General features: G+C 38.0%; 2 protein-coding genes across 2 annotated transcripts; both read right to left on the bottom strand.

Annotated features, from left to right (window-relative positions):
* Positions 1 to 813: 813 nt before the first annotated feature.
* On the bottom strand, positions 814 to 9,842 carry stpg4 (sperm-tail PG-rich repeat containing 4). Its single transcript, XM_051651893.1, has 8 exons — positions 9,777 to 9,842; positions 8,036 to 8,125; positions 7,011 to 7,067; positions 6,589 to 6,843; positions 6,339 to 6,403; positions 5,109 to 5,154; positions 3,821 to 3,925; positions 814 to 1,345 (listed from the first exon to the last, which is right to left on the bottom strand). Exons 1-8 carry the CDS (start codon positions 9,828 to 9,830, stop codon positions 1,235 to 1,237), a joined length of 783 nt encoding a protein of 260 aa, XP_051507853.1. The 5' UTR covers positions 9,831 to 9,842; the 3' UTR covers positions 814 to 1,234.
* A 1,472-nt stretch (positions 9,843 to 11,314) lies between these two features.
* calm2a (calmodulin 2a (phosphorylase kinase, delta)) lies at positions 11,315 to 20,030 on the bottom strand. The gene is made up of 6 exons (XM_051651539.1): positions 19,889 to 20,030; positions 19,151 to 19,181; positions 15,362 to 15,505; positions 14,817 to 14,923; positions 14,594 to 14,729; positions 11,315 to 12,001 (listed from the first exon to the last, which is right to left on the bottom strand). The coding sequence occupies exons 1-6, from the start codon at positions 19,889 to 19,891 to the stop codon at positions 11,973 to 11,975; spliced, it is 450 nt and encodes a 149-aa protein (XP_051507499.1). The 5' UTR covers positions 19,892 to 20,030; the 3' UTR covers positions 11,315 to 11,972.
* Between the last annotated feature and the right edge of the window lie 5,708 nt (positions 20,031 to 25,738).

Raw genomic sequence — 25,738 nt, 5'->3', positions numbered from 1 at the left:
GAGCACCTTTGGGATGAATTAGAGTGAAGACTGCGAGCCAGGCCTTCTCGTCCAACATTTGTGTCTGACCTCACAAATGCGCTTCTGGAAGAATGGTCAAAAAGGTCCTAAACCTTGTGGAAAGCCTTCCCAGAAGAGGTGAAGCTGTTATAGCTGCAAAGGGTGGGCCGACGTCATATTAAACCCTATGGATTAAGAATGGGATGTCACTTAAGTTCATACGCGTCTAAAGGCAGATGAGCGAATACTTTTGGCAATATAGTGTGTATATATATATATATATATATATATATATATATATATATATATATATATATCTGCGGCAATGCGTATAAAATATGCATTACTGATAGAAATTTGTGGGCTCTCAAAAACACTGACACATTTTTTAGATGTGGATGTCATTTATAGAAGCTGCCTGTTCGTTCTAAATACAGTTTGTATCAGCAGAATCTTTCAGGACCTGCTAAATAGGGTAAATCTGGCTGTTGTTTGACAGAGTGTTGTTAACAGCTGTTTTACTGTGTGACACTGACCTCTTTGTTCAAGCTGAATGAATGTTATGTGAGTGAGAGTCATCACTAAGCTCTGTGCATTATACTGGTGGCCAGGCTGTAGTGAGTTCATGGCATAACCGAGATAGCTATAATACCTAGTCAGGATGTAAATGCTGAACCAGGACATTCATGCTTAATGTAAAATCTTTTGAGCTGAAAATAATTGAAGTGAATTAGATCTGCTTGTCTGAGAGTGTTCTGTTTAATATAAAAGTATAAAAGATGAAACACAAATCCTAATTCATGCTTTGTTTTTATTGTCAGAGCAATCAAAACTGAAGTGTGTAATTTCTGCGCCATGAGCATCACCAAATAGAACTGCAAAAATAATGACTCTTTTAAACAGGTTTCCCAAACATTTCCCCCTCCTGCCATTGGGTGAACTAACAGATAGCCCTGCCTCAAACTCACACCACTGGTTATGTTCATAGCTAATCAGCTAATGATGCCATGTCGGGCTGGCTGGTATGCTCAAACAAACACCACAGAGCCAGTCTTTACAGTTTTTTCCGGGAAAAAAGAGGAGCTCAAGCACATGACTGGGCTTGAGCTCTGAGATTTTTTATGTGTGAAAATAAAAAAATAAATCACTTACAGCATGTTTAACAGGCAGAGCACTCTACTTGCAAAATTATGAAGAAATATATATATATATATATATATGTGGGCAGGACAGTTCACGGTATGTTGCGAAAGAAGAGGTCATGGGCCCAGTCCCCTTTGACCTCAGCGCTCAACCGTTGACCCTTGTGCCATGTGGGCTCATATGCGCCAGGTCCCGGAGTTCCCTTAAAAAGAATGAAATAAAATCATTAGGCTTTTAGCCCCATTTCACACTTTCTCCCCTAGTGTAATAGTCTGACATTTCTCCATACAATAGTAAAAATTGGGTTGGTGTCATAACATGTTCACCCATATTTCTGTCATCAGTTACTTACTATCATGTGGTTCACAAATGCAGAAGTTCAGAAGAATGTTCGTGCTGCTCCCAGACATTTTGTGTTATATACTGACAAAGTCTTCTGAAGTCATACTGTAGATTAACTTTGTGTATAAGTCTCTGTTCAATGATAATCTTTCCCATCGCCATAGCTCTCACATCTCTTTACATATCTACCAGATATTCAAACTTGGGATCCTGCAATCCTTCACAGGACATGCAAGAACCAATAATGCTAAGACAAGTCCATTTTATTTGCATAACACACATAACACACATCAAAAACACGTTTTTCATCAAACCGCAGAATGAAGACTTTAAGACATTACAGACACCACAGCATGATTTTCTGTTACAGTATAATTTTCTGTAAAGCTGCATTGAGACGATGTGTGTTGTGGAAACCGCAATACAAATAAAAATGATGACTTGACATCGTTTCAAAGCAGCTTTACAGAAAATTATGCAGTAACAGAAAATGATGCTGTGATGTCCTAAAGTCGTCATTGTGCTGTCTAAATGAATAATTTCAATGGAAAATCATGCCTTAAATATTATTGTCTTTAGGCTCCCAGAGAGCAAGCCAAAGGCGACTGTGGCAAGGAACACAAAACTCCATAAGATGTTGGTTAATGGAGAAAAAAAATAACCTTGTGAGAAACCAGGCTCAGCTGGGGGAGCTAGTTCCCCTCTGGCAATACAGTATGAATATAACACCAATATGTGTAGTATTGTAACTCACTCTTCTTTGGGTTACCCACTAAGACCCTAAATCGCCTAAAATTCAGCAGCTAGAGTTCTTACTTCCGGTAAAAATCATACCATTCTGTGACAGCTCCATTGGTTACCAGTTACCTATCGCATTCAATACAAGATATTGATTATAACCTTTAAGGCTCTTCATACTTGCTCAGTACATAACTGATTTGATTCACCGTTACACTCCCACTCGCACAGTCTACTGGTGCAAGCTTCCTGTTTGTCCCGAAGTTTAGGTTGTCTTCTATGGGAGGCAGGTCATTTACGACTGTTGCTCCTCGACTTTGGAATGCTCTCCCACAACCCGTTCAGGAACTCACCACTCTCTCGTCATTTAAATCACAACTATAAACTCATCTCCTCACTCAGTGTTATCTCTCGGCTGCTAGTTAGTTAGTTAGGGAGTGCCATTTTTTTTGCGTGTGTGTGTGTGTGTGTGTGTGTATCTGTCCATTTGCTGTTTATCATGTAACTGCTCTGATGTAAAATGACCTTGGGTTCAAGAAAGGCGCTATATACAATAAACTTTTATATAAATACTGTATATATATATATATATATATATATATATATATATATATATATATATATATATATATATATATGTATATATATAAAGACCACGTTGAGTTAACTTTTTATTATTATTATTATTATTATTATTATTATTACAAGTCTTAGTCTGCTAACTGTCACTGATGCCAAACTGGGTACAACATGTCTTGACACACCTAATTGGAATGTACAGGTGAGAATGAACTTTGAGAACTATGGCAGAGGGTAAGATTTTCAGGAAATAAATTTTTATCTGTTTCTCTCCTTTTGTTGTCCACATAAGGTAAGAAAATTGTACAACTTGACATGATGATGACTAAATTATGACATAATTTACATAGTTTTGGAGTGAATTAAACCTCTAATATAAGGTGTTACAGAGCTTGTTTCAGGCCATGTCCACACTAATCTGTTGTCTTTTGAAAAGAGCATTTGCGAAAGTCTACGGTCATGTCCATAATAATAAGCTTTTGTTTTAAAACATGTTGATTTCACTATATTTACACCGCATTTTCCTCCACCTAAAATGGAGCATTTTGAAAACGCTCTCCATAACCACATACTTTGGAAAACAATGACGTTGAGAAACTAAAAACGGAGTTCTGAAACAAAAATGGATGAGTGTGGATGTGGCCTCTGTTTTCGACTAAGGAAAACAAGTGTTCGGTTTGGAAGAGAGGCATAAACGCAGCAAAATCAATGTGTTTTTCAAAAGTCTGGTCATGTCCACACTTGTACTGCGTTTTCCTCCACCGAAAATGGAGGATTTTGAAACCGCTCTCCATTACCGCATACTTAAAACAATGACGTTGGGAATCTAAAAACTGAGTTTTCAAACAAAAATGGATTAGTGAGGATGTGACCTTTGTTTTTTGTTTATTTGTTTTTTTCAGTGTGGATGAAAGGCATAAACACATGCAAAAACATATTATATGCAAATCGATGCAAAAACATATTAGTGTGGGCATGGCCTTAAAGCTGTCTCTTTTTACAAGGAGATGGAGCTCACAGAGTGCACATTGTACAGCTGGGGTACTGTGGACCTAAAGCAGGAAGTGACTGCAGTGCCTGTGCTTGGCCTCGGGTTGTAAGATCCAGGCGCAGGTCCCTCCTTCTGGATCCATCAATTGAAGTCACAAAAAAGAAATTAAGAGTCAAAAGAAGAGTTAAAAGAGTTAAAAAGAAGGATGATGTTTCTCAGTTGAATCAGAGTGCTCCAAAAAAAGCCATTCATCAAGCTAAGTCCGAATCCAAAGACACTATTTGTATACCTTTAAAAGTATGGTGGGGAAGAAAAGCTTCCACCACTCAAGGCCTGTGCTACAGAAGCTGCCTGCTACCATTACATGCCATTTGATTCCACTGGCAGTCTCACTTGATCCTGTTGGTCTGTGCAGTGGTGTGTGTGGTGGGTTGAACTGTGCCAGAGGTGTTAATGCAGGTCACAGGGGACCTTGCTTCCCTCATGAGGTCAGCTTTTTGGATTTTAGAGGCATCCGGCCATTGCTGGCCAAGTTCAAAGGGACGGCCGGCTGGCTCAACATTCCCCTGGATAAGAGCAGATAGCTGTGCCATAATGCAAATGTCTGTTGAGCCACTGAGCTATTATTTTATTAAGGGTGTGAAGTCCTATCTAGAAGAGCCACATTCAGCGCCATCCAATCCCAGCCACTCATAATACTTTTTTTTGTAAATACAAGCCTGTTCATTTTTCTGGTTAAGAAGCCTGTAAGTTGACCGGCAAAACTCAAATTGACTCAGGAATGAGGTCTCTTTAATTCTCAGTTGTTTCTCATAGACAGCAATTAGATTAAATGTTGCGCAAAAGGGGAAAAGTTTCCTGCTTAGATTTTTCTAAGTGTAAATTAGTGTAAATAAACCCCTAAACTATTAAGGTGCAATGACTTTTAGCCGTATGTTGATCTGTCATCTTACAAATCAGTTTGAGGTTTCTTCGCTATTAACCTTTGACAAAACACTTGTCTTACACCATACGACATGCTTTTCAAACCATACAACACGCTAATGTTCACCCTAATGAGACCCAGAGGATGATTTAGCATCCTCACTGTTCCATCAACACCAGACAGCTGCCAGAACAGCTTGAATAACCAGCCAGCGCTGACACACACTCTGGCACAGATTAAGCCACAGTGCATGAGGTGTAAGAAAAAGTGACACACAGACCAGTACAACTCGCAGGATCTGAGATGCATTACGAATTATTTTGAATAAAAAACAGTTAACATGTACTGTTCACATTTTGTCACATTTTGTCACACGAACTGGACACTTACAGGGAGAAAGCTGACCCTCTGTACCGCTGAACGGAACATCACGTGTCTGCAATGAGAGACGGGATTCATGAGAGAAGAGAATAAAATGGAACAGACAGGATGGAGACGAGAGAGTCAACAGGAACAGGGGAAACAATAAGGATTGTTTCTGTTGATCCAATCAAATTTGTACTTGCACTGTTGATATTTTTCACTGGCCCCACACACAAAAAAAATACATTTTATGTTTAGCAACATATTAAGAAAGACATGAAATTTCAAGCAGTTTTAGGAGTGCCCTGTGGTGTGCATGGTATAATTTGTCTAAAAATAGATTTGCCTTTGATTTTTTCCACCCCAATTCTTCTATAATTGTTATATATGCAGTATAGACCTGAGTTGGTGTATTTTTCAGAGGATGTAAGGAAAACACATACAGTTTGTTCAATGGGATGTACTGTTTAATATCTTGATGTCCATCATTCATCTGACAAAACAATAAAACATTTTGTCAAAAAGTCCCATTTTCAATTGCAAAAGGCGTCTGTCCTAACTTAGGTCTATTATGGCCTCATATTAACTGAGAGACTACATGGAATAGTCATTTTTCAAATTCATTTGTCACACCACAGGACAATTTAAAATGAACTAAAGAAGACAAAAATTGTTTATTAAAAATGTCAAAAACCTGAAAAGAAATGGTGACCAGTTATACAGTACACTTTCCTTTATGCATGGCTACAGTACATGTACAGTGTATGTCAATTTTAACCTAAAATCTTGATGTCAAGATTACATCAAAGTATCAGTCCTGATATCGATTACCACTGGACTGTTTTCTGGTTCCAGTCTCATTAAGAAGCCATTAAAAAACTGCTGAAACAAGCGATCCAGATAGATAATTATATCAACTTAACTACCCTCGGAGTATCGCTTCATGTCATCTTCATGTTGTGGGGTACTGTCAAAAGACGGTCATCCTGACTCTGTAAAGCATCGGCACTATGGAGCCACATGCTTTTTTTTTTTTTTTTTTACATGCTAAACAAACAACACAGTACCTGCTAAGAACATATGCTGATGTGAGACTGGAAAATGAAAACAGGATGTTCAGTCCTGCACTAAAGCAATTGTGAGCTGTTCTGTGAACTGGCTGAGAAAAAGGAAGTAAAAATGTTGAGAACAAAAATCTCAGAGTGTGTGAATGTTCTCTGACTAGAACAGTGTGAAGTGTTAAAGCTGGCTACTCACTTGCAGGGTGATTTGGGGACTGGCTTCTTCATAACATCATAATGACCGGGTGAGAGGTTAATATCCTGTGTTAAACACACACAAACACTGACATATCGACTAATGGTTCTGACACATTCATTCAAAAGTAAGGATCTCTCAAGAAAAATGTTGGTTCTGTTTTTTAGTACCAAGTATTACATAAATTACTGTTGTGCTTTCTTCACTGAACTGATGCATACTGTGGCCTTGAGGACTTTCTCTGACACACCTTATCCCTGACGCCTAATGTGTAGTTATCAGGTCTGGGGCAGTTTTTGAAAGAGTAAGTTGCCTGGCGCTGGAGTGCATCTTTGGTTGAATCTGTGAAGTTATATGCCCCAGGCAATAACACATCCCCTCTACGCACACACGGCATGTGGGTGTTTCGCCCAGTGCCTTTGAAACCATATGTCCTTGGCACTGGGTTGAGACCTGTCTCTTCTATGAAGTCTCGGATGTGGTAACTGCCAGGAATAGGAGTGTTCTTGTGGAAGAAAGAAGAGACCTCACTTATTCTTGGCACAGAAATCTCTTATTACAACAAAATTATGCTATGTGAACACTTTATATTGTCTGTTTGCTTTGAATAGGAAAGCATTTGGACCATTTTAACCATTTTTGCTCCTAAGGAGAACTGTAAATGCAACCTACCTTAATAGTGTTTCTCCACCAGTCACTTCTGTCAGTGTACACCTCTTTGTCATGTTTCTACGAAAAGAATTCTATTTTATTTATTTATCTTTCCATATATTTTTTTCTCTTTAATAATACTAAAAAATACCAACATTTTAATAATAATAAAAACTCATAAAACAATTTGGAATCGTCCCTCAGTTTGCAAAAAGAAACCAAAATCCTGTTTACAGTAATAGTCTATGGGGCAATACATTACTCCTGACTAAACATTCAACCAGGGGTGCAGCTACGCATTTATGGGGGCTTATGAAATATTAATGTTGGGTGCCCCCTCGCCATCTGATGATACAGCGTCCAGAAACCACCACTGGGGTTGGTTTGGAGCTCCCATTTGTGTGGCAACCCTTTGCATTGAATTTTTTGAAAGTAAAGCCACAATACTTAAACCTAACACGTTAACATGAGACTAGTCTGATTAAATTGCATCTATACAAAGTTATATCCAATTTTTCAGCTCCAATCATGACCATGCAAAGCCAGTAGAACCAGTAACTTTCGGATGATGTGTGCAAGGATACCAGAAAGGGACTGTTTACACAGAAAAATCCACCCACAGGAATAACCAGAAGTACATCTGCCTAGAAAAGTAGTCCCACCACTAAAAGGGCAGATCAAATAAAGTACTTTTTTTGTATGGAAGACTTAATACAAGCACTTTAACAAATACAAGAGCTACACATTTCTGCTTTTAAACCTTCAGGATCAGGAATGTATTGCCCCATAGACTTCCATTCTAAGTGCATTACTGTAATTGCAATTTTTGTTTTTGTCTTTTTAAATTAGGGGACGAGCCGAAATAATTTTCTATAGATGCCACAGATGTTGTTGATAGAGCTTAACTTGTATTATTAATCTTTCACTCACATTTTAACATATTGTTCATAATTTCTCTGCTGGTTTGCATAGAAATACTTTCCTACTTTACTTTTATGCAATAAACTACACCAGCAGTAAATGTAATAGTTTATCATAAAACTTACCCTCTCTATACCTTTATCTTTGGGCAATGTTTTCTCTCTTCCTGTGCTCATAGTTCTGTCGTCCACCTGCTTGTCTTCTGTAACAGACACCTCCACGACAAGAAGCGTTGCTTAGGTACTAATACTGTTTAACTATTAATCAGGAGCGCTGGATACATGAGTTTTTGCTCTTTGTTTGCTCTCTCAATTAATTTATTTTTAATTGATTTTGTTTCATTTTTTTCTCTCTTAATAAAGAATTTGTATTGCAGTGTCCATAGTCTACATTACATAATTTACTAAAAATTATATTCACTTACTGTTATTACCATAGGAAAGACAAACCATGAGAGATCTCTTCAACATCTCAGTTGTTTCTCAGCAATGAAATTAAAGACTTCAGTTAACTAAGTTTTCAGCTTACCAAATGTTTCTCCCAATAAGATCCCAGAAATCTCACATGTCTCTCAGTTTCAAAAGAGATCTCAAAAATGTCTCTAATTGTGCTCAGTTTAGCAAATATACCCAAGTCTGCAAATGTCAGAGATCTCATTATGAACTAAAACATTTCATACCCAGTCTTCCAAGATCAAGTGATCATAATCTATGATGCAATCCATATTCACTTAGCTATATATTCCTACAGTAACACTTTACATTTCACATTACAGTTTCCCTTTAAGTGTTTTTAAAGGGGTTCATTAATGACCAATAACTCATTTACAAATGCGCTATATACGGTTATAACAGCATGAATAAAAACTGTCATGCAATCATTGCCAAATAGTGAGCCATTTTACCTCAACGTGTTATAAATACGTAACACTTATTCTACATTAGTAACATATGAAAATGAACCTTAATGTAAAGTGGACATGTATTAAGCATTTATTAATGAGTTGATGTTTATGATGTACATAAAGTTCAGATGGTTGAGTAGTTATCAGGATTTACTGTATGAAATATGCTGTGAATGAGCGTGAAAGCCTGAAAAGTGGTTTTGCAAAAGTACTTTAGGTCAGTGTTTTTCAACTGGTGGGTCACGAGCCAAAAGTGAGTCGCAGGTCCGTTCGGACTGGGTCGTGGATAGCAGGGAAATAATATGCCATGGTTCTCCTATTGAAAATGTATGGGGTTAGCCCCTAACCCTAAGCTAACCCTTTTAGGAAATAAACTGGATAATACATATAATAGGCTCATATAAATAAATATGCTCATCAACATTTAAATGCGGCAAGAAAAATCTTCTTGTTGACATCAGCAAAAATAATGTCAAATGATACATGCCCTTATACTTAAAAACCATGAACAAAACTATGCAAGATAAAAGAAAATCCAACCAAAATACATTAAATACAGGTTTTTGTTTTTTTTACTAAGGTGGGTCGCAACTTGATGTCCAATGTAAAATCTGGGTCCCGAAGAAAAACCAGTTGATAACCAATGCTTTAGGTAACTAGGACTATAGTTGAGACAACACTTGGAAAAGCACCATTCTTTTGTCATTAACGTGCAACACAAGCAAGTCAAGACATAACAGTAATTTATATTAACACAAAGCGGATTGTATCAAAATAGAATAATCCCTCTTTAATCTCACTATAATATCTATACACCGATCAGCCACAACATTAAAAGCACTTGCCTAATATTGTGTAGGTCCCCCTCGTGCCACCAAAACAGCACCAACCAGCATCTCAAAATAGTATTCTGAGATGCTGTTCTTCCCACCACAATTGTACAGAGCGGTTATCTGAGTTACCATAGACTTTGTCAGTTCAAACCAGTCTGGCCATTCTCTGTTGACCTCTCTCATCAACAAGGTGTTTCCATCCACAGAACTGCCGCTCACTGGATGTTTTTTGTTTTTGGCACCATTTAGAGTAAATTCTAGATAATCTTTTCTATTGTGTGTGAAAAATCGCAGGAGATCAGCTGTTACAGAAATACTCAAACCAGCCCATCTGGCACCAACAATCATCCATGCGATTATCTAATCAGCCAATCGTGTGGCAGCAGTGCAGTGTATAAAATCATTCAGATATGGGTCAGGAGCTTCAGTTAATGTTCACATCAACCATCAGAATAGGGAAAAAATTTGATTTCAATGATTTTGACCGTGGCATGATTGTTGGTGCCAGTTAACTTAAAGTAACATTTAAGTTCAAATGTGCACAATTTGGCAAGGATTGGATGAAAGTAGCCCTTTTTATGGATGCTGTTAAAACCGCATATCTAATTTGTAAATGACATTAGACATTAATGAACCCCTTTATAAACTCTTAAAGGGAACATAAATGTAATATGTTTCCATTCTTACTGTATGTCTAATTTGTGTCTATTGTCTCTTAAGGAACTTCAGAATAAACATCTGAAACAAGCAGATACTTAAATTAAACTTAACTGAGATCTCCAATAAGCCTCCCAACCTATGATAGAGCAACCTCTGAGCAATAACAATTTACTCTGCATTGCATCAATTCTAGGACGCTGAAACAACATAAAACTAGCATTAATATTTCTGTTATAAAACTTTTAAGAAGAGTTCATACTCTTAACAATGTCAGTTATGGGGTTGTCACACATGAATAACAAAGAGGCCATCAGGCAGAAATGGACGCTCTCTCTGGAAGTTTAGGGTAGAATGTTCTGCTCTGTTGCTAGGCAACCTGGAACACACGCTTCCAAAAAGCAAATGAAGGGCCCAGTGTTTACGGTTTGTCAAACTGGTCTCCTGTATCAGTGGGCTTGAACGTGGAGATCGAGTACCATGAAGAACCAAGCCATGCTTCATTGTTTTAGCTCTTTAAAATGTCTGTTGTCTCTTTAACTCAAGAGGGACAGGGCATATTAATGTAGCAGACCCAGTTTTTGCAGAAACATGCAGAAAATCCAGCCACCCTCTGATAAACAAATCTAAACTCCTTTAAATAGAACATATTAATACAGTTCTGAAATTCTAAAAGGTATGGACAAAAAGGATGACTTTTACAACAAGTGTCATTCAAGAGTACTTTAATGAGCCCCCCTTATTCATTTCAAACACAGAGGCCTTGGCCCAAACCAATCCTGTAAATACACAGTAATTTAACCAGCGGATTCAGACACATTGTTTAGTGATTGACAAATGAATAATTTCAACTATTACAATAAATATTGTAAACATCTCAATTAGTAAAATTAGGGAGTGGTTTACAACCACTAAAAATCCACTCTGGGATCCATATAATTAACATCAGAGCTTTAAAAATCAATCGAGGGCTAAAAGATACTTTTGTAAAACAAAAAGAAACTCTTCAATATGGGTAAATAGTACATTTTATTGGAAAACAAATATACAACTTGGAATGGACTACTGGAGGCATGACAATGCCATTAAGCGCCTTACAAAAGAAAAAGAAAACTAATGTGAATAAAACATTAAAAAGCATTGTAAGATTCAAACAAGTTCTTGGTATAGAACAGCAGATACAAAAAGAGTTTATGTACGAGTATCTTGAAGATACACCAGTGTCTTTTTTTTTTTTCTTTTCTTTTTTTTTTTTGCAGTAGTGCAATGCTGAGAAAATTTCATATATAGTGTATACTTTGTCCATAGTCCATGCAGAGTTACTCCTCTACATTGTTGCCATGCCAACGTTGCTGCCAAGAGACAACCAGCTGGCAGGTCTCCACTCTTGCTACGCATGAGGGGGGCAGACAAACGTGACGCAAGATTTTTTTGCACATCACAACCCACCCTTCGCAGCAACAAGCACCTGATCGTGTAACCGCAGCGCCACTCCGAAAACACGATGACAGCAAAAGAAAGGGACATGAGGACTGAAGATCTTATGTAGTTTACATGCAGTTCCTTTGGACAGCCGGGAGGAAGGGGAGGGGACTTAACGTTTTACAGATAAATCAAACAGAAAAAAGGCAATTTATTTATAGAAGAGAGAGGATCTGTACAAGGCCTTCATTTCGCCGTCATCATCTGTACAAATTCTGTAAAGAAAGAGAATGTATTAGTCGGTTTCTAATCCGTGTGAAGTCATTTCATGAGTGAACCATGCATGCACCTTAACACTGTGCCCTAATCAGGTGCATTAAAATGTAATTCTTGTAAATATTCAGTTTCTATTTCTGCCCGTCACTATGTTTCTGCTCCTCCCACTTTGAAATCTCACTGGTCTAAATTCCTGCTCCAGGTAACTGCATCTTATACATGTTTTCATTGGCTGCGATTATACCATGCTGACAGGTTCGTTTATTTTGTTGATAACTTGGTTAACATTTCATAAGTGTCATATTAGGAAACAGCACGGGTTATATAAAAAAAAAATAAGAAAATAATCCACTAAAAGTTACCAGCAACTTCAATGAAATTGTAATCAGATTACTTCATTAAAGAGTAAATCACAGGGCTCCAGACTGCAACTAAAATGGTTGCAAATGCGACCAAAAATAACTGATTGCGACAATCATTTAAAATCTAGTCGCCATTGGCGACAGTCAGGTTGGGTGCGTTCATATGCGGTTTTGTCAGATATCATCTTGCGAATTATTGAATACATCTTTAGAGCGCGCACCACCAATGTGTCTCGAGCCACTTTTCACCCGTTCTGTTGTGATGAGCTCGCTGCACCACACGCAACAACAAACCCAGCGCAAGAGAGTCTTCTTTCTTTTTTAATGCCGGTTCGCAAGCTAAAATAGTGCATTACCGCCATCTACTGTAAGCATTGGATCAGAGACTACCCCCTCTTTGAACCCACCTCCCCCTGGACCTATCAGGGCCTCCGCTGGCACTGCGTGTTCAGCTCCTCCAGCGTTAGCTCCAAGCCCCTTACAGCCCAGAAAGTGCGAGAGAGTCGTGACCAAATGACTCTTTCATGAATCACCCGAGAAAAACTGAGGGTTTTAAGTGAACTCAGGAGCTCAGGTTAGCAGTTTGAGTCAGAGTCACTTTCTCAGCGAATCATCCAACAGTGTGTTCACAACTGGGAGCGCAGACATTTTAAAATAGGAGTCCCATGTGTATTTGGCAACTAAAAACAGCCATTTGGCTCCCAAGTCATTTTTTTAGTCTGGAGCCCTGAATCACATTGCTAATTACTTTCTAAACCCATTTCACACACACACAAAAAAAATAAAATAGCTTTTTTTGTTTTTGTTTTGCTCAACGAATTCAAAATCATGTCCATTTCCTCCTCGTTTATCATTGCACCAAGTCATACCCTCAAAAGGCACACGTTTCTCCCTTACAATGACTCATTAGTGGGCGTACGCCCTTCAGCTCACAGAAATGGAAACAGACGTACATGTAAACAATTCATGTTTTCAATTCTACGCAATTACACAATTCTAACATTTTATAATTTATGTACTTAAAAATAATTAACCTAACTGAAAGTCAGTAACTGTAACCTGATTTACAGAATTTAATTTGTAATGCGTTGCACTAATTTTTTAACTATTAAGTAATAACATAACAATAACTAATTACTTGGTAATCAGATTACACCCAACAATGAAAGGTAACCTTGCCTATAACAAAATCTCATTGGCCAAAACTCCCACTCCACAAAAGTCTATATTAAACATCAAATGGGTTCTGGTGGGATGTGCAGATCAATTTGTCGATTACCATTTTCACAGCATCGCACTGGGTAGTCTTGCCCTAATTGGTCTAAAATCCAATTTTGCTCCAGTTCTGATTGGCTGTGATTGTACAGCCATTTTTGCCTTTAGTTAAGACAGACAAATTACTTGTCGCTACGGATGTTAATGATTAAATCAATAAATCGATTAACTTCTGAACAAATGCATTCAGTAATCACGCCAGCAGATGTTTATAAGGCTGTCTGTACAGTCATCTGCCACTACACGGCGCACTGCATGTCGTCCTCTCTGCATCACATGAAGAACTACACTGTAATTAGTGTTGGAGCATTTCTCTACAAATGAACAGTTTTCTGCATACACCGTGATAGTGTGTTAAAGAACAAGCATAGCTGAATCTGCCGTTATCCTTGTTTCCTCCCAACCTATAATTACGTCAGTAATCACCGGGAGAGTGCTAATGCGCATTCAACGGACATCTCACCATCACTAAAGAAGCGGTATTTTATGTAAGGCATTTACGCAGCATGTTATGATTTGATTATGACTTTACAAATAAAAATAAGTCCAAAAGGTCCAAAATATCCCATGATCCACAACATTAAATGAACTCAAATATGCATCTTGTGTCATCTTGCAAATCATTAAAAGTTATTAAACAATTCACACTAAACACACCCTGAATTTATTAAAATACACTGAACTAAGAATATTTTAAAGGGAAAAATGCCAATACTTGCATTTCTTAAATGTATTCATTTCAATTATATTTAAACAGTTGGCTATATGCACGTTATTTGGAGTCCTCCACGTGCGTTTTGCAGTATAAACGTCTACGATTAATTGATTAATTGATAATTAATTTCCTAAACCAATTATGAAAATGTCTGAAAACGTACATCCCTACTTGTCGCTAGACTGTTGTCACATCACGCCTTGTAAGGACACTGTGTAACACAATCACAATAAGCTCACCTTCGTAATTAACCTGTCCATCTCCATCAATGTCTGCTTCTCTGATCATCTCATCAACCTCTTCGTCAGTCAACTTCTCTCCAAGGTTTGTCATGACGTGACGCAACTCAGCTGCACTGATGTAACCATTGCCATCCTAAAACACAGCAAGTCCTGGGTCAGAAACGGCACATGACACTCAGTTTAGCACTAGCCTCTCATTCCAGAACAGGACAAGCCTTACCTTATCAAAGACACGGAAAGCTTCTCTGATCTCCTCCTCACTGTCTGTGTCCTTCATTTTCCTCGCCATCATAGTGAGGAACTCTGGGAAGTCTATCGTCCCATTTCCTATGAAGAAAAAGTGTGCATTCAGGCAAACACCAAACATTAAATAGCCACGTGGTTGTGGATGTCATGACAGATTATTATAGTTTTGAATTTAGCTGTAGTTTCCATTTTATTTACAGTTTGTCCTTTTAATTTAGTTTTCATTGTTTTCAAGCTTTAGTTTTACAGTTGATAGTTTTATTTTAGAATTTCAGGGCTGCCAAAGTGTTAACTGTTCTCGTTTCAATGTTTAACCCTTTTACATTTTTCATGGCCGTGTAGATTTTGCTATGGTAAAGTGTCATTTTCATGTTTAATGAAGGCAGGTTGTAAAGCTATCCTTTTACAATGTATCAAAACTAGAAAAATTGGTATTTATTTTAGTTAGTTTTGAAGTCAACTAAACTAAACGCTTCGTTTTTTGTTAACAATAACTCTGATGCATCCCTGCATCCTTACCATCAGCATCCACTTCATTGATCATGTCCTGAAGCTCGGCCTCTGTTGGATTCTGTCCAAGCGAGCGCATGACAGTGCCCAACTCTTTGGTCGTGATGGTCCCATCACCGTCCTTGTCAAAAAGTGAGAAAGCCTCTTTGAATTCTGCAGGGCGACAGACAGATGAAACAGGACCTTGTGTTAACGGATTCTCCCAAATATAAATAAAAACAAAATCACAAAAACACACAGGAAAAACCAGTGGGGCCTTCCAAAGAAGCGACACTTGACAGCTATATAGTTATTAAAATAAATTTTCAACCAAATGTTTAAGATTAATGCAAAAGTAGTAAGAGTTCAATTACTGTATAGAGAAACTCAACATGGCTTGTCTTAATGCACATTCCAGGTCTTTGTAATCTTTTTTTATTAAAATGAAATAACTTGGCTTGCACCGAATTTACTTTCCTTTTCGGCTGACACCACAAACTACTCTCACTTCTCAACCCCTCCCCACCAACCACCTGCCTCCGTTCTGGTATGCAACACCCACTTTTCATAATTCAAATCAATTTCCAAAGGATAAAAATCAAGTCCCGTCTAGGCCTGTCACGATTATTAAATAACCGTCTGATTGCGTTATTTAATCTAACCGTGGTTATTTGAGACAACCGCGATTATTAGGCATGCAAATTGCAATCACATTTTATTGCCCAAATAAGGGAATTTTAAGTGAATATACTGTTTAAATGCAATAAATGGTGCATTTGTATGTCATTCATTCAGTTGAACTGAGCATCACTGAGTCGCACCACAGACATAAACCAGCTCCTGTCCGGAAGAGAGCGAAGCGCTCTGATGCACGCGCCAAACTCCCATGAAAATGTAAAGGAACAAGTATAAACACTGATAGTGAACGCAAAGCGCCGTTTTCGCTTTAAACGATCATGTAATAGCAAATGTTAATGACATGCAGTGACACAGAGGAAGAGATGCACATTTACTGTATTTCTGTGGAGTGATGAAACGAAATCTCAAAGGTTTTGCTTCATGAAAAATAAGGGCTCATGGGTTTAATTAGAGCATTAAAATAACGGGAAAGTGAAGAAATTAGGAAATAAATATTTTACCATTGCATCTAAAAATTATATTTTATTTAAATTATAAAAAATATAGCCAGAGTTCAAAAAACAAGTGTGAATTTAAAATTGACCAAAGAGAGACACAAGTATTTAGAAATATTGATATTTAAAACTTTATTTTTCATGTCATTCATAAGTTTTTAAAACCTTAAGGAAACCATAGTTATCCCTTTTTATCATTTGATTTATACGGTATATTTGAAGTTAAATATGTAAAAATGACTTCTTATGGTGTATGATGCACACATGCAAAAGAAAAACACACCTTAAAAACAAAAGAAAATTTATGACAATCATGAAAGCACTAAGAGAATTAATCGTTATAAAATCGCATTTATTGTTTGATAATTAATCGTCAACCAAATTTCATAATCGTGACAGCCCTAGTCCCGCCAAACATTTTTTCTCTCATTGAAAATTGTTTCACTCACAAATAAGTCAGATTCTGAGAGTAAAATGGGTTGTGAATTGCATTTCATGTTGACTTTAAAGTGCAGGTCTGAGACCCACACAAAGATGCAACAGATTTCTGTTCTTCTAACATCACTTGCCTATACTCATAATGCACATTATAGTGAAAGGAGACAGAAAACACACACACACACACACACACATATATATTATTACACACACACACACAGACACACATTATGTCTGCATTGCTACAATAGTCAGTAATTACCAGTTGATTATGCAAGACAGACACAGGAGGCAGTTTTCTTTTACACAAACATGAATGACAAAGGGGAAAAAGGTCACCGATCTCAATCACTTCTAAGCCAAATGTGATGTCTCTTTTGTAAAAACGGCACTTGCTGCTACACTGGCTTGTCAAATGAAACCTTACACTGCTCCTATGCAAAGCATCAACTCTTAAGACTGCATTTCCATGGAGATCCTGCACTATGACCTCACACGTTTCCAATGGAGACAGGCCATGGTAGACCTATTGAAGCATATGGAGATCCATTGCTGCGACCCATTGAGTCAATGCAGGATCTAGACTTGAGAGCAGCACGGGAACATTGCTGTGACCTCACACGGTCGCCTGGTATACACTTCGGTGACTACGTCTCCATGGATAAACCACCATTACCTCACTGTCACTATGGAGACCAACCACAATGACCTACATGGTTTCACAGCGATTCCATTTGAGGTTCTTCGGTGTAAATTACGCAACCGCGATTAGAAACACAAGTCAAAAGCAACAGTGGGAGGCTTATCCACCAAACTACACTGTAAACTGAGGTTCCGCAAGGTGATCTTTGCAAATCAGCTCTTGAAGCTCAACGAAACACGACTATGAACACAAAAACCCCTTCAAATAAAGAGAAATATTTCTGTTTTTGGAAAACAAGCATTATAGCTCAATTCTAGACCACATATGATTACATTAGAAGCCATCAATGGAACTGCACAACTCAGAAATGGGTTTCTTCAACCAAGGTGTGGTGTTCCTGCTTTGATAGTTCTATATCACAGTTCAGAGCAAGAACATAATGTATCACCAACATTACGTTACCTCAGCAACATTTTTGCCAAACAAAATTATGTGCCTTATTACAAGTTTGGCAACAGTTTCCCAGTGAAATGTCCAGCGGGTGGTGCCAAAAGTGAGTGAAATGGTGTCGTAATCAAACGAGGTTAAGGTAAACGCAAGATGGAGGTTTTAATGGGTAACTTAAAACCTGAACCTAAACCTAACCAATAGTGTTTTAACAAAGCAAAAGACTGGCAAATAAAACAGACATCCTCACCCCAAATCAACACATAGGCCTAAACCCAACCGATAGTCCAAAAACAAAAATGTAAAAATAAATTCTGAAGCAACCACATCATTTCGTTTCGCTTCTAAGACACTTTAGTCTCACGTGCCAACTCGAGTGTTTGGCTGGTCTCAAACCGCGGCCTTCTGAGTTCCAACACTTTATCAACTAACGTGCAAGCTAATAATGTTGGAATAAGTGTGTAAATGTAGGAGAGTCTGTAACACAAACACGAAAATTTATCGTTTTTCAAATGATGCGTTATAGTAAAAGTGTCTCTAACATAACACTGTGTGAGTAATGAGAAAAATAAGTGTTTATAAAGTCATAATCATCCATTGTACTCGTGATTTGTGTGAAAGTGAATAAAACGCACAGTTGATATAGTGCCTCTAGTGTTCATTTCACTAGGAAACTGCGACGAAACGTAGAACTCAGCACATAAAACTCAGTTTGCAAAAATGTAGTTATTGTAACGTTCATTCATTAGACTAGGTTGCATAATTACACTAGAATCACCAATGTGATTATAAATGACTCCAAGTAAACCAAGTGGCCAGTGAAACGGCAACTTCAAGTCAAAGACAACGAGTCATTCGGTCTGACACACCCTTGGTTCCACAGTGCCTGCAGTTACCAATTCTCTCCAACAGGGAAGGGTGTGTTCACTTAAAACCAATGAAACAGTCATTCACCAAGTCTGAAAGCCCACTGTAACTCGCTTTCCACCACAACAACCTGTCCATTCATTCGGGAATGTCTCCCAACCAGGTCTCGCCATAAATGGAAACAGTATAAATCCACAGAGAGAGAGGGGGCGGAGAAGAGGGTAAAAACCACAGGAATCCACACCACTGGCCACGCGCCACTGGACAGAGAGGGGGGACAGAAAGTCTTACCGGCAATCTGCTCTTCTGTCAACTGGTCAGCCTGCAAAGAGAGAATAAAAATGTACATTTAAACAAGGATGCAAGCACGTGTTCAGGATTGGGTGGGGACCTTTAATAAGAATCAACCATTGAAAACCTACATTGAGCAAGCGCTAATGTGAATACTGGAAAAGGACCTCTCAATATCTATGGTGGTCAATGCCCTGCATTTAAATCATGGGTGTCATAAGGGATCCAATGCAAACATGGCAGTTTAACTGCATAAGGTGGCGCAGTCTCTATCCAGCCGGTCATAAAATATCTTTGCTTCTTTATTCATACAGACTACATTGAATTAATGGATCTGAGACGTGCAATGTTTTCCATTGATATTTGATCGTGAGAACACGTTCAAAGAGCAGCGAGTTAAAGAGAAATGCGTCATATTTGCAGCTGGCGTGCCTAAAAAATGTATTCACCATCAATGAGGCGATGTTCCATGTTACAGCAAGACCATAATGGATCACCAAACAATCTGAAATTAATTGACATTTTCATATGCAATTACAGACTACGCATATCTAAAAAATAAGCTGAAGTCTGCCTGCCATTGAGCTATATTACTCCTATGCATTCAACGTGAACAGACGCATTGATATTCTACATGCATGCTGACTGTGATGCGCACTATTTACATGCCCTGGTTATAATAAGTGCATTCCGCAGGAAATAAACTGTGACGTTCATAAAGCATAGTTTAAAACTCACCATCGCGCTGTTTTATCAGATATATCTCCACACAGTAACTACAGTCCGCAGCTGGCAAACAAACAGGATGCAATCAAACAGGGCTTGACGCGCCTTTAATGGTCGCATTCTAACTCCTCCCCCCGCTAGTTCTCCATCCGCCAATACAATTCCTTCCCTATCAGAAAATGTCGTGGAAATGTTTATTATTGTCAGATGTGAGAGCACACTACAGTGTGCCGTGGATTTTATACTATAGCGACTTCGGCAAATCGCGAATATGTATAAAATACGGCGAGGTGGACCTGTTTAGAGTGGAACTAGCTCACTCGCGGAGTCATACATTCTGCTGAAGTGTGATGCGCCGAACGCAGCACTGTAAGTTCTGGTGAGGAGAGGCGGCTTCTGATTGGTCCGTTTGTAGCCGCAATGCGTCATTCGCTTACAACCGAATGTAGAGCTGCATTCCCGGCTAGACTCGCTCACTAGTCGCTCTCAGCGTGGAGTGGAGGTAGTGTGGCTTTCTAGCATCAAGTGATCCAAGACGTGTTTAAGGGGGTATTTCTGTATATATTCCGTTTGAGAGTTTAGGAGAACACTTTTTGTGATGCCACCACAGCAATAAAGTTGAATAAATAATGGTTTACGTTATGCAAAAGACTCATTATTACACATTACAGGATTAGTGGCAAGCAATGTGCAGACAAGCCAGGCTTATGCACTGGCTCAGAGCACTATTTGTCATATTATGCCTTGAGCAATCAATGAAATACAACAAATGGTTGACCTAATCCAGCTCTGTTAAAAGGCTTGGGACGTTAGTTATGGAGTGCAATCCATTTAATTATTTTATCAGATTGATTTGGCAAGGCTGGCCTGCAAGCATTGCAGAAAGTCTGCCTGCAGTGTTTTATAGTGGTCTCTGCTGACATTAAACTGCAAGAAGAATAGCTCTTTTGTAAGTATGGCCAATTAAAAGGCCATGTGACAATTCAGATCCTATTGATACTATATATGAATCAACTTAAGTGCAATAAAAATCGACTTGAATGCAATTAAACCGAACAATTGTGGAGTTATCCAACATCTTATCCACTGTAGGCCTTTAGTTAGATGCTATATTTAATTTAATGCAAAAGAAAATTAGAAAGATAGACTGAAAGATAGATGAAGTTACAGTCTGTTTAATGGGTTGGGTACCTTGGTGTTGATCGTTTATCCGATAAAACAATGAAAGTATGTTTTTCCACCAAAAAAAAAAAAAAAAGGGTGGACAAAGCATTCACAGTAGTTGTGGAAATCATGAGAGGGATAGTTCACCCAAAAATGAAAATTCTCTCATCATTTACTCACCCTCATGCCATTCCAGAAGTGTATGACTTTCTTTCTTCTGCAGACCACGTACAAACATTTTTAGAAGAATATTTCAGCTCTGTAGGTCCAAACAATGCAAGTGAATGTTTGCCAGAACTTTGAAGTCCCAAAAAGCACATAAAGGCAGTGTAAAAGTAATCCATACGACTCCAGTGGTTAAATCCATGTCTTCAGAAGCTGTGTGATTGATGTGTGTGAGAAACAGATCAATATTTAAGCAAATAAGTGGCAATAAGCAAGAAAAATATGAATTGCCAAAGACAAAAGAAGAAAAATGAGATTTATAGTAAAAAAAAAAAAAAAAAAGGGACTTAAATATTGATCTGTTTCTCACCCATATTTATCAAATCGCTTCAGAAAACATGGATTTAACAACTGCAGTTGTATGGATTATTTTATTTCTGCCTTTATGTGATTTTTGGACCTATACATTTCTGGCCACCATTCATTTGCATTGAATGGGTTAACAGAGCTGAAATATTCTTCTAAAAAATCTTCATTTGTGTTCTGCAGAAGAAAGTAAGTCATGCACATCTGGGATGGCATGAGGGTGAGTAAATGATGAGAGAATTTTCATTTTCGGGTGAACCATACCTTTAACTTTAAAGGAATGTTTCACTCAAAAATTTAAATTCTGTCAGCTTTTACTCACCCTCAGTCATTGCAAATTTGTAATTTTGGAGCTTCACAGACCCAGTCCCCATTTGCTTTCATTATATGGTAAAATGTGGCCAAGATATTCTACAAAAAAATCACTGTTTGTGTTTTATGGAAGAAAGAAAGTAATTCGGATTTGGAACAACTTGAGGGTGAGAAAATTATCACAGAAATAAACATTTTGGGTATACTATTCCTTTTAAAATTCCTTTAACTTGTTTCATTACAAGTTAAGCTCAATCAACAGCATTTGTTGCATTATGTTGATTACACACACACACACACACACACACACACACCACACACACACACGTTGGTGCAGTTATCATTACGAGGACTCTCCATAGACATAATGATTTTAATACTGTACAAACTATAGATTCTATCCCCTAACCCTAACCCTACCCCTAAACCTAACCCTCACAGAAACCTTTCTGCATTTTTACATTTTCAATAAAACATCGTTTAGTATGTTTTTTAAGCGATTTGAATTATGGGGACACTAGAAATGTCCTCATAAACCACATTTATAGCATAATACCCTTGTAATTACCAGTTTGTAACCTAAAAAAAAGTCCTCGTAAACCACTTAAACCTGCCCACACACACACACACAGTTGGTTACTGTGAGGCACTTACAATGGAAGTGAATGGGGCCAGTCCATAAACATTAATATACACACTGTTTTAAAAAGTATAGCCACAAGACTTAAATATTACACATGTTAACATTATTTTAGGGTAATAAAATGGCTTGCTATACTTATCTGTGTAAAGTTATATCCAATATTACATGTAAGCGATTTTATCACACTAAATTCATGTAGAACAGAAATGTTATCACACTAAAATCATGTTAACACTTAACATTTTTACATCTTGCGGCTGTATATTGTATTGACTTGTATTGAACCCGAAACATTCCTGTAAGCATATGAAAATCTATCTCTCACAGCCTTGTTTTCATTTGTGTCAAATTAAATATGGAGTCAGTCTACCCTGACTACGGTCCATTGGACAGATCCATAGGTCCTCCTAACAAGTTGTGTACATATTACTTATGGTGTCATGTACGTGTGTGTATGCTCTTGGTGTGTTGTGAATGCAATCAAGTGTAACATCAGCTGAGACAGGCTCATCTATGGATATGTTAGATGTGACATAAGGAGCAGAAGGGTTGTGGGCACACACACAGTAGATCCTCAGGCCTGCTTGTACTCACTGTGTGCATGGGGGTATCTGATGGCATGCTTCTCTATGCTTGGCTGCCAGGCTCTCTCTCTCCCACTGGCCACCTGTCTCTGGCCCAGGCCCAGTGAAGTTTGCAGGTGGGAGCGAGTGGAAACTGTGAGGGTATTAAAGGGGAGGCCAGTTTGAGAATGAAGACAACAGGCTTCTTAACTGGATCTCACACCAATAATATTGATATGCTCTGGTGGTACATCGGGAGCAGTTACTAAATGATGACAGACTTTTCATTTTGGGTGAGCTATCCCGTTAATGTAATCACTAAACTGACCACAATGTATTTTCGAAAACGGACAAACAGGAAGCTTACCATCCACACCCTGCAGTATATGCGCAAACAAATACACACAAATGCACCGTTTATACAGAAATGCTTCCACCAGCTAAGACCTCTGATCTGAGATCCTTGTAAGTAACTGCTTCAGTGTCCACTTGGCACACACTACCGCCTCTGCCTCATAATCCTCGGCACAGTGGCGTCTATTCATTCAAACCTGCTTTTCTACTCTGGGATCGCAACTCATAGAGAAGATTATGCAACAAAGAAACAAGAAACATCATAAAGGGCCTTGCTATATACCTGTAAATCTTAGGGGGCAATAAGCTGGACTCAGACTGTGCAAGAATGCATGATGAAGAAACAAACATGCTTTTGACAATGGCTGCATGTTAGCATGTTATAAAAGCTTTTCTGTGACTTGTGCACTGTAACTGTAGCTTTGAAAGAGATGCTGTTGTTGAATATAAAGGTGTAATCATCTTTTCTATGGCTGACTGTTCTTCTACACAGAAAAAAAGGTCTCCTTCTTAGGTCTCTCTGCGACACCCTTGGGACTTGTTTCAGATCAGAAAAAGCCATACATTTGTAGCACTTACATTAATGTTCCCTGTGTTAGGGTAAAGGGGTTCATTACTGACTAATAATTAATATGAATGCATTATAAATCATTGAAATGTGGTTATAACAACATGAATAAAAAGGGTGAATGTCATACAATACTTGCCATATAGTGAGCCATTTTGCCTCACATGTTATAAATTCTTAATAACACTTATTTGACATTAGCAACCAATGAAAATGTACCTTAATGTAAAGTGGATATATAATGCACATATTAAGCATTTATTAATGAGCTGCCAAGATTAGAAACCTGTACATAATGTTCAGAATGTTTTAATGGTCATCAGGTTTTATTATATGATATATGCTGTGAATGACCATGAAGACCTGAAAAGTGTTTTTGCAGAGGACTTTACGTAACTAGGACTTGGTAAGTTGGGACACCATTCAGAGAAGCACCATTCTTTTGACATCAACGTGATAAGAAAAGTGAAAACACAAGTAAGTCAAGACATTACAGTCATTAATGTGAACACAAAGGAATGAACTGTAGCAAATTGACATGATCCCTCCTTTTAATCTCACAGTAATCATTTATTTTTGCTGCATTGTGACATAAGTATGAGCTTAGAGCATTTTATGATTAATGTAAGCATAAGTGTATTAATTAAGTATTTGTAACATTAAAATGCTCACTCTTTGGCAAGTATTGCATGAAAGTTGCCTTTTTTGTTCATGTTGTTATAGGCGCATGTCAATGTATTTGTAATTGCCTTATTTGTCATTAACAAACCCCTTTCATAAACCCTTTACAAAGGGAACCTTAATGTAAAGTGTTACCCATTGTTGACATTACATCATCATGGCAAGTTGTAAAAATGGCTAAAACTTACACAGAAAAGGTTAGTAAGCGATTTTATCACACTAAAATCATGTTAACATGCATACTGTTTAAGTGGCTATACTTAAGTGGCCTCCATTCACTTCCATTGTAAGCGCCTCACTGGAACCCAGATTTTTGCTTTTTTTAAAGAAAAGGAGGGGCAAGTTAAAATAAATGTTTGTGGTAATCAAAAGTATGCCACAAATGCTGTCAATTGAGCTTATCTTGTATTGAACCTGAAATATTCCTTTAATTTCAACATACTAATACATTTTTCAAACCAAAAGTATTTGTTAACATTAATTATTATACTATGAACTAACATGAGCTAATGATGAACAACTGTATGTTTATTAACTCACATTAACAAATAAAAACTAATGCTGTAAAAATTTATTTTGTAATTGTTTGATCATGATATGGATACCTAGTGCATTAACTAGTGTTAACGAATGGAACCGTATTATAAAGTGCTACCCATATTCTAAAATGGATATTTCAAGTCCTGAATGCTGATTGGTGAAAACAGCATTCCAGTCAAGCTAAAATACATGATAGAGTAACACTGTAATGGGTAAAGGATGGGCAAGGAGGAAGCGGGAACCGGCAGAACAGTCAACGTAACTTTAATGACAGAAATTCATCTTAAAACAACATAAAACAAAGAAGCACACACATACAGCAGCCACGTGTCTCTCTCTCTCTCTCTCTCTCGAACTGGCGTCTCCGGCTCCCATTTATCTCACTCTCCTGCTGATCAGCTGACTCAGCGCCGGCCGTGCATCCTCCTCCTCATCACACTCTTTCAATGCCCGATTCCAGGGCACCATCAGGACTGACTTACCCCCCTTTATCTCTGGAGGGGAGA

Source organism: Myxocyprinus asiaticus, chromosome 23 (genome assembly GCF_019703515.2).
Source record: "Myxocyprinus asiaticus isolate MX2 ecotype Aquarium Trade chromosome 23, UBuf_Myxa_2, whole genome shotgun sequence".
Lineage (NCBI taxonomy): Eukaryota > Metazoa > Chordata > Actinopteri > Cypriniformes > Catostomidae > Myxocyprinus > Myxocyprinus asiaticus.
The sequence above is the reverse complement of the archived record's forward strand: the minus strand, read 5'-3'. Positions and strand labels throughout refer to the sequence as shown.

Bases quoted from the DNA above. Each gene is read 5' to 3' on its own strand.
- stpg4 (XM_051651893.1), bottom strand. From the start codon at position 9,830: ATGAGAGAGGTCAACAGAGAATGGCCAGACTGGTTTGAACTGACAAAG. The intron at 8,126-9,776 runs GTAACTCAGATA...CTTGTCGTGGAG, and splicing joins TTGAACTGACAAAGTCTATG to GTGTCTGTTACAGAAGACAA. The intron at 7,068-8,035 runs GTAAGTTTTATG...TTCTTTTCGTAG, and splicing joins AAGATAAAGGTATAGAGAGG to AAACATGACAAAGAGGTGTA.
- calm2a (XM_051651539.1), bottom strand. The intron at 15,506-19,150 runs GTAAGACTTTCT...GTCGCCCTGCAG, and splicing joins GACAGAAGAGCAGATTGCCG to AATTCAAAGAGGCTTTCTCA. The intron at 12,002-14,593 runs GTGAGCTTATTG...CTTTCTTTACAG, and splicing joins TGGACAGGTTAATTACGAAG to AATTTGTACAGATGATGACG.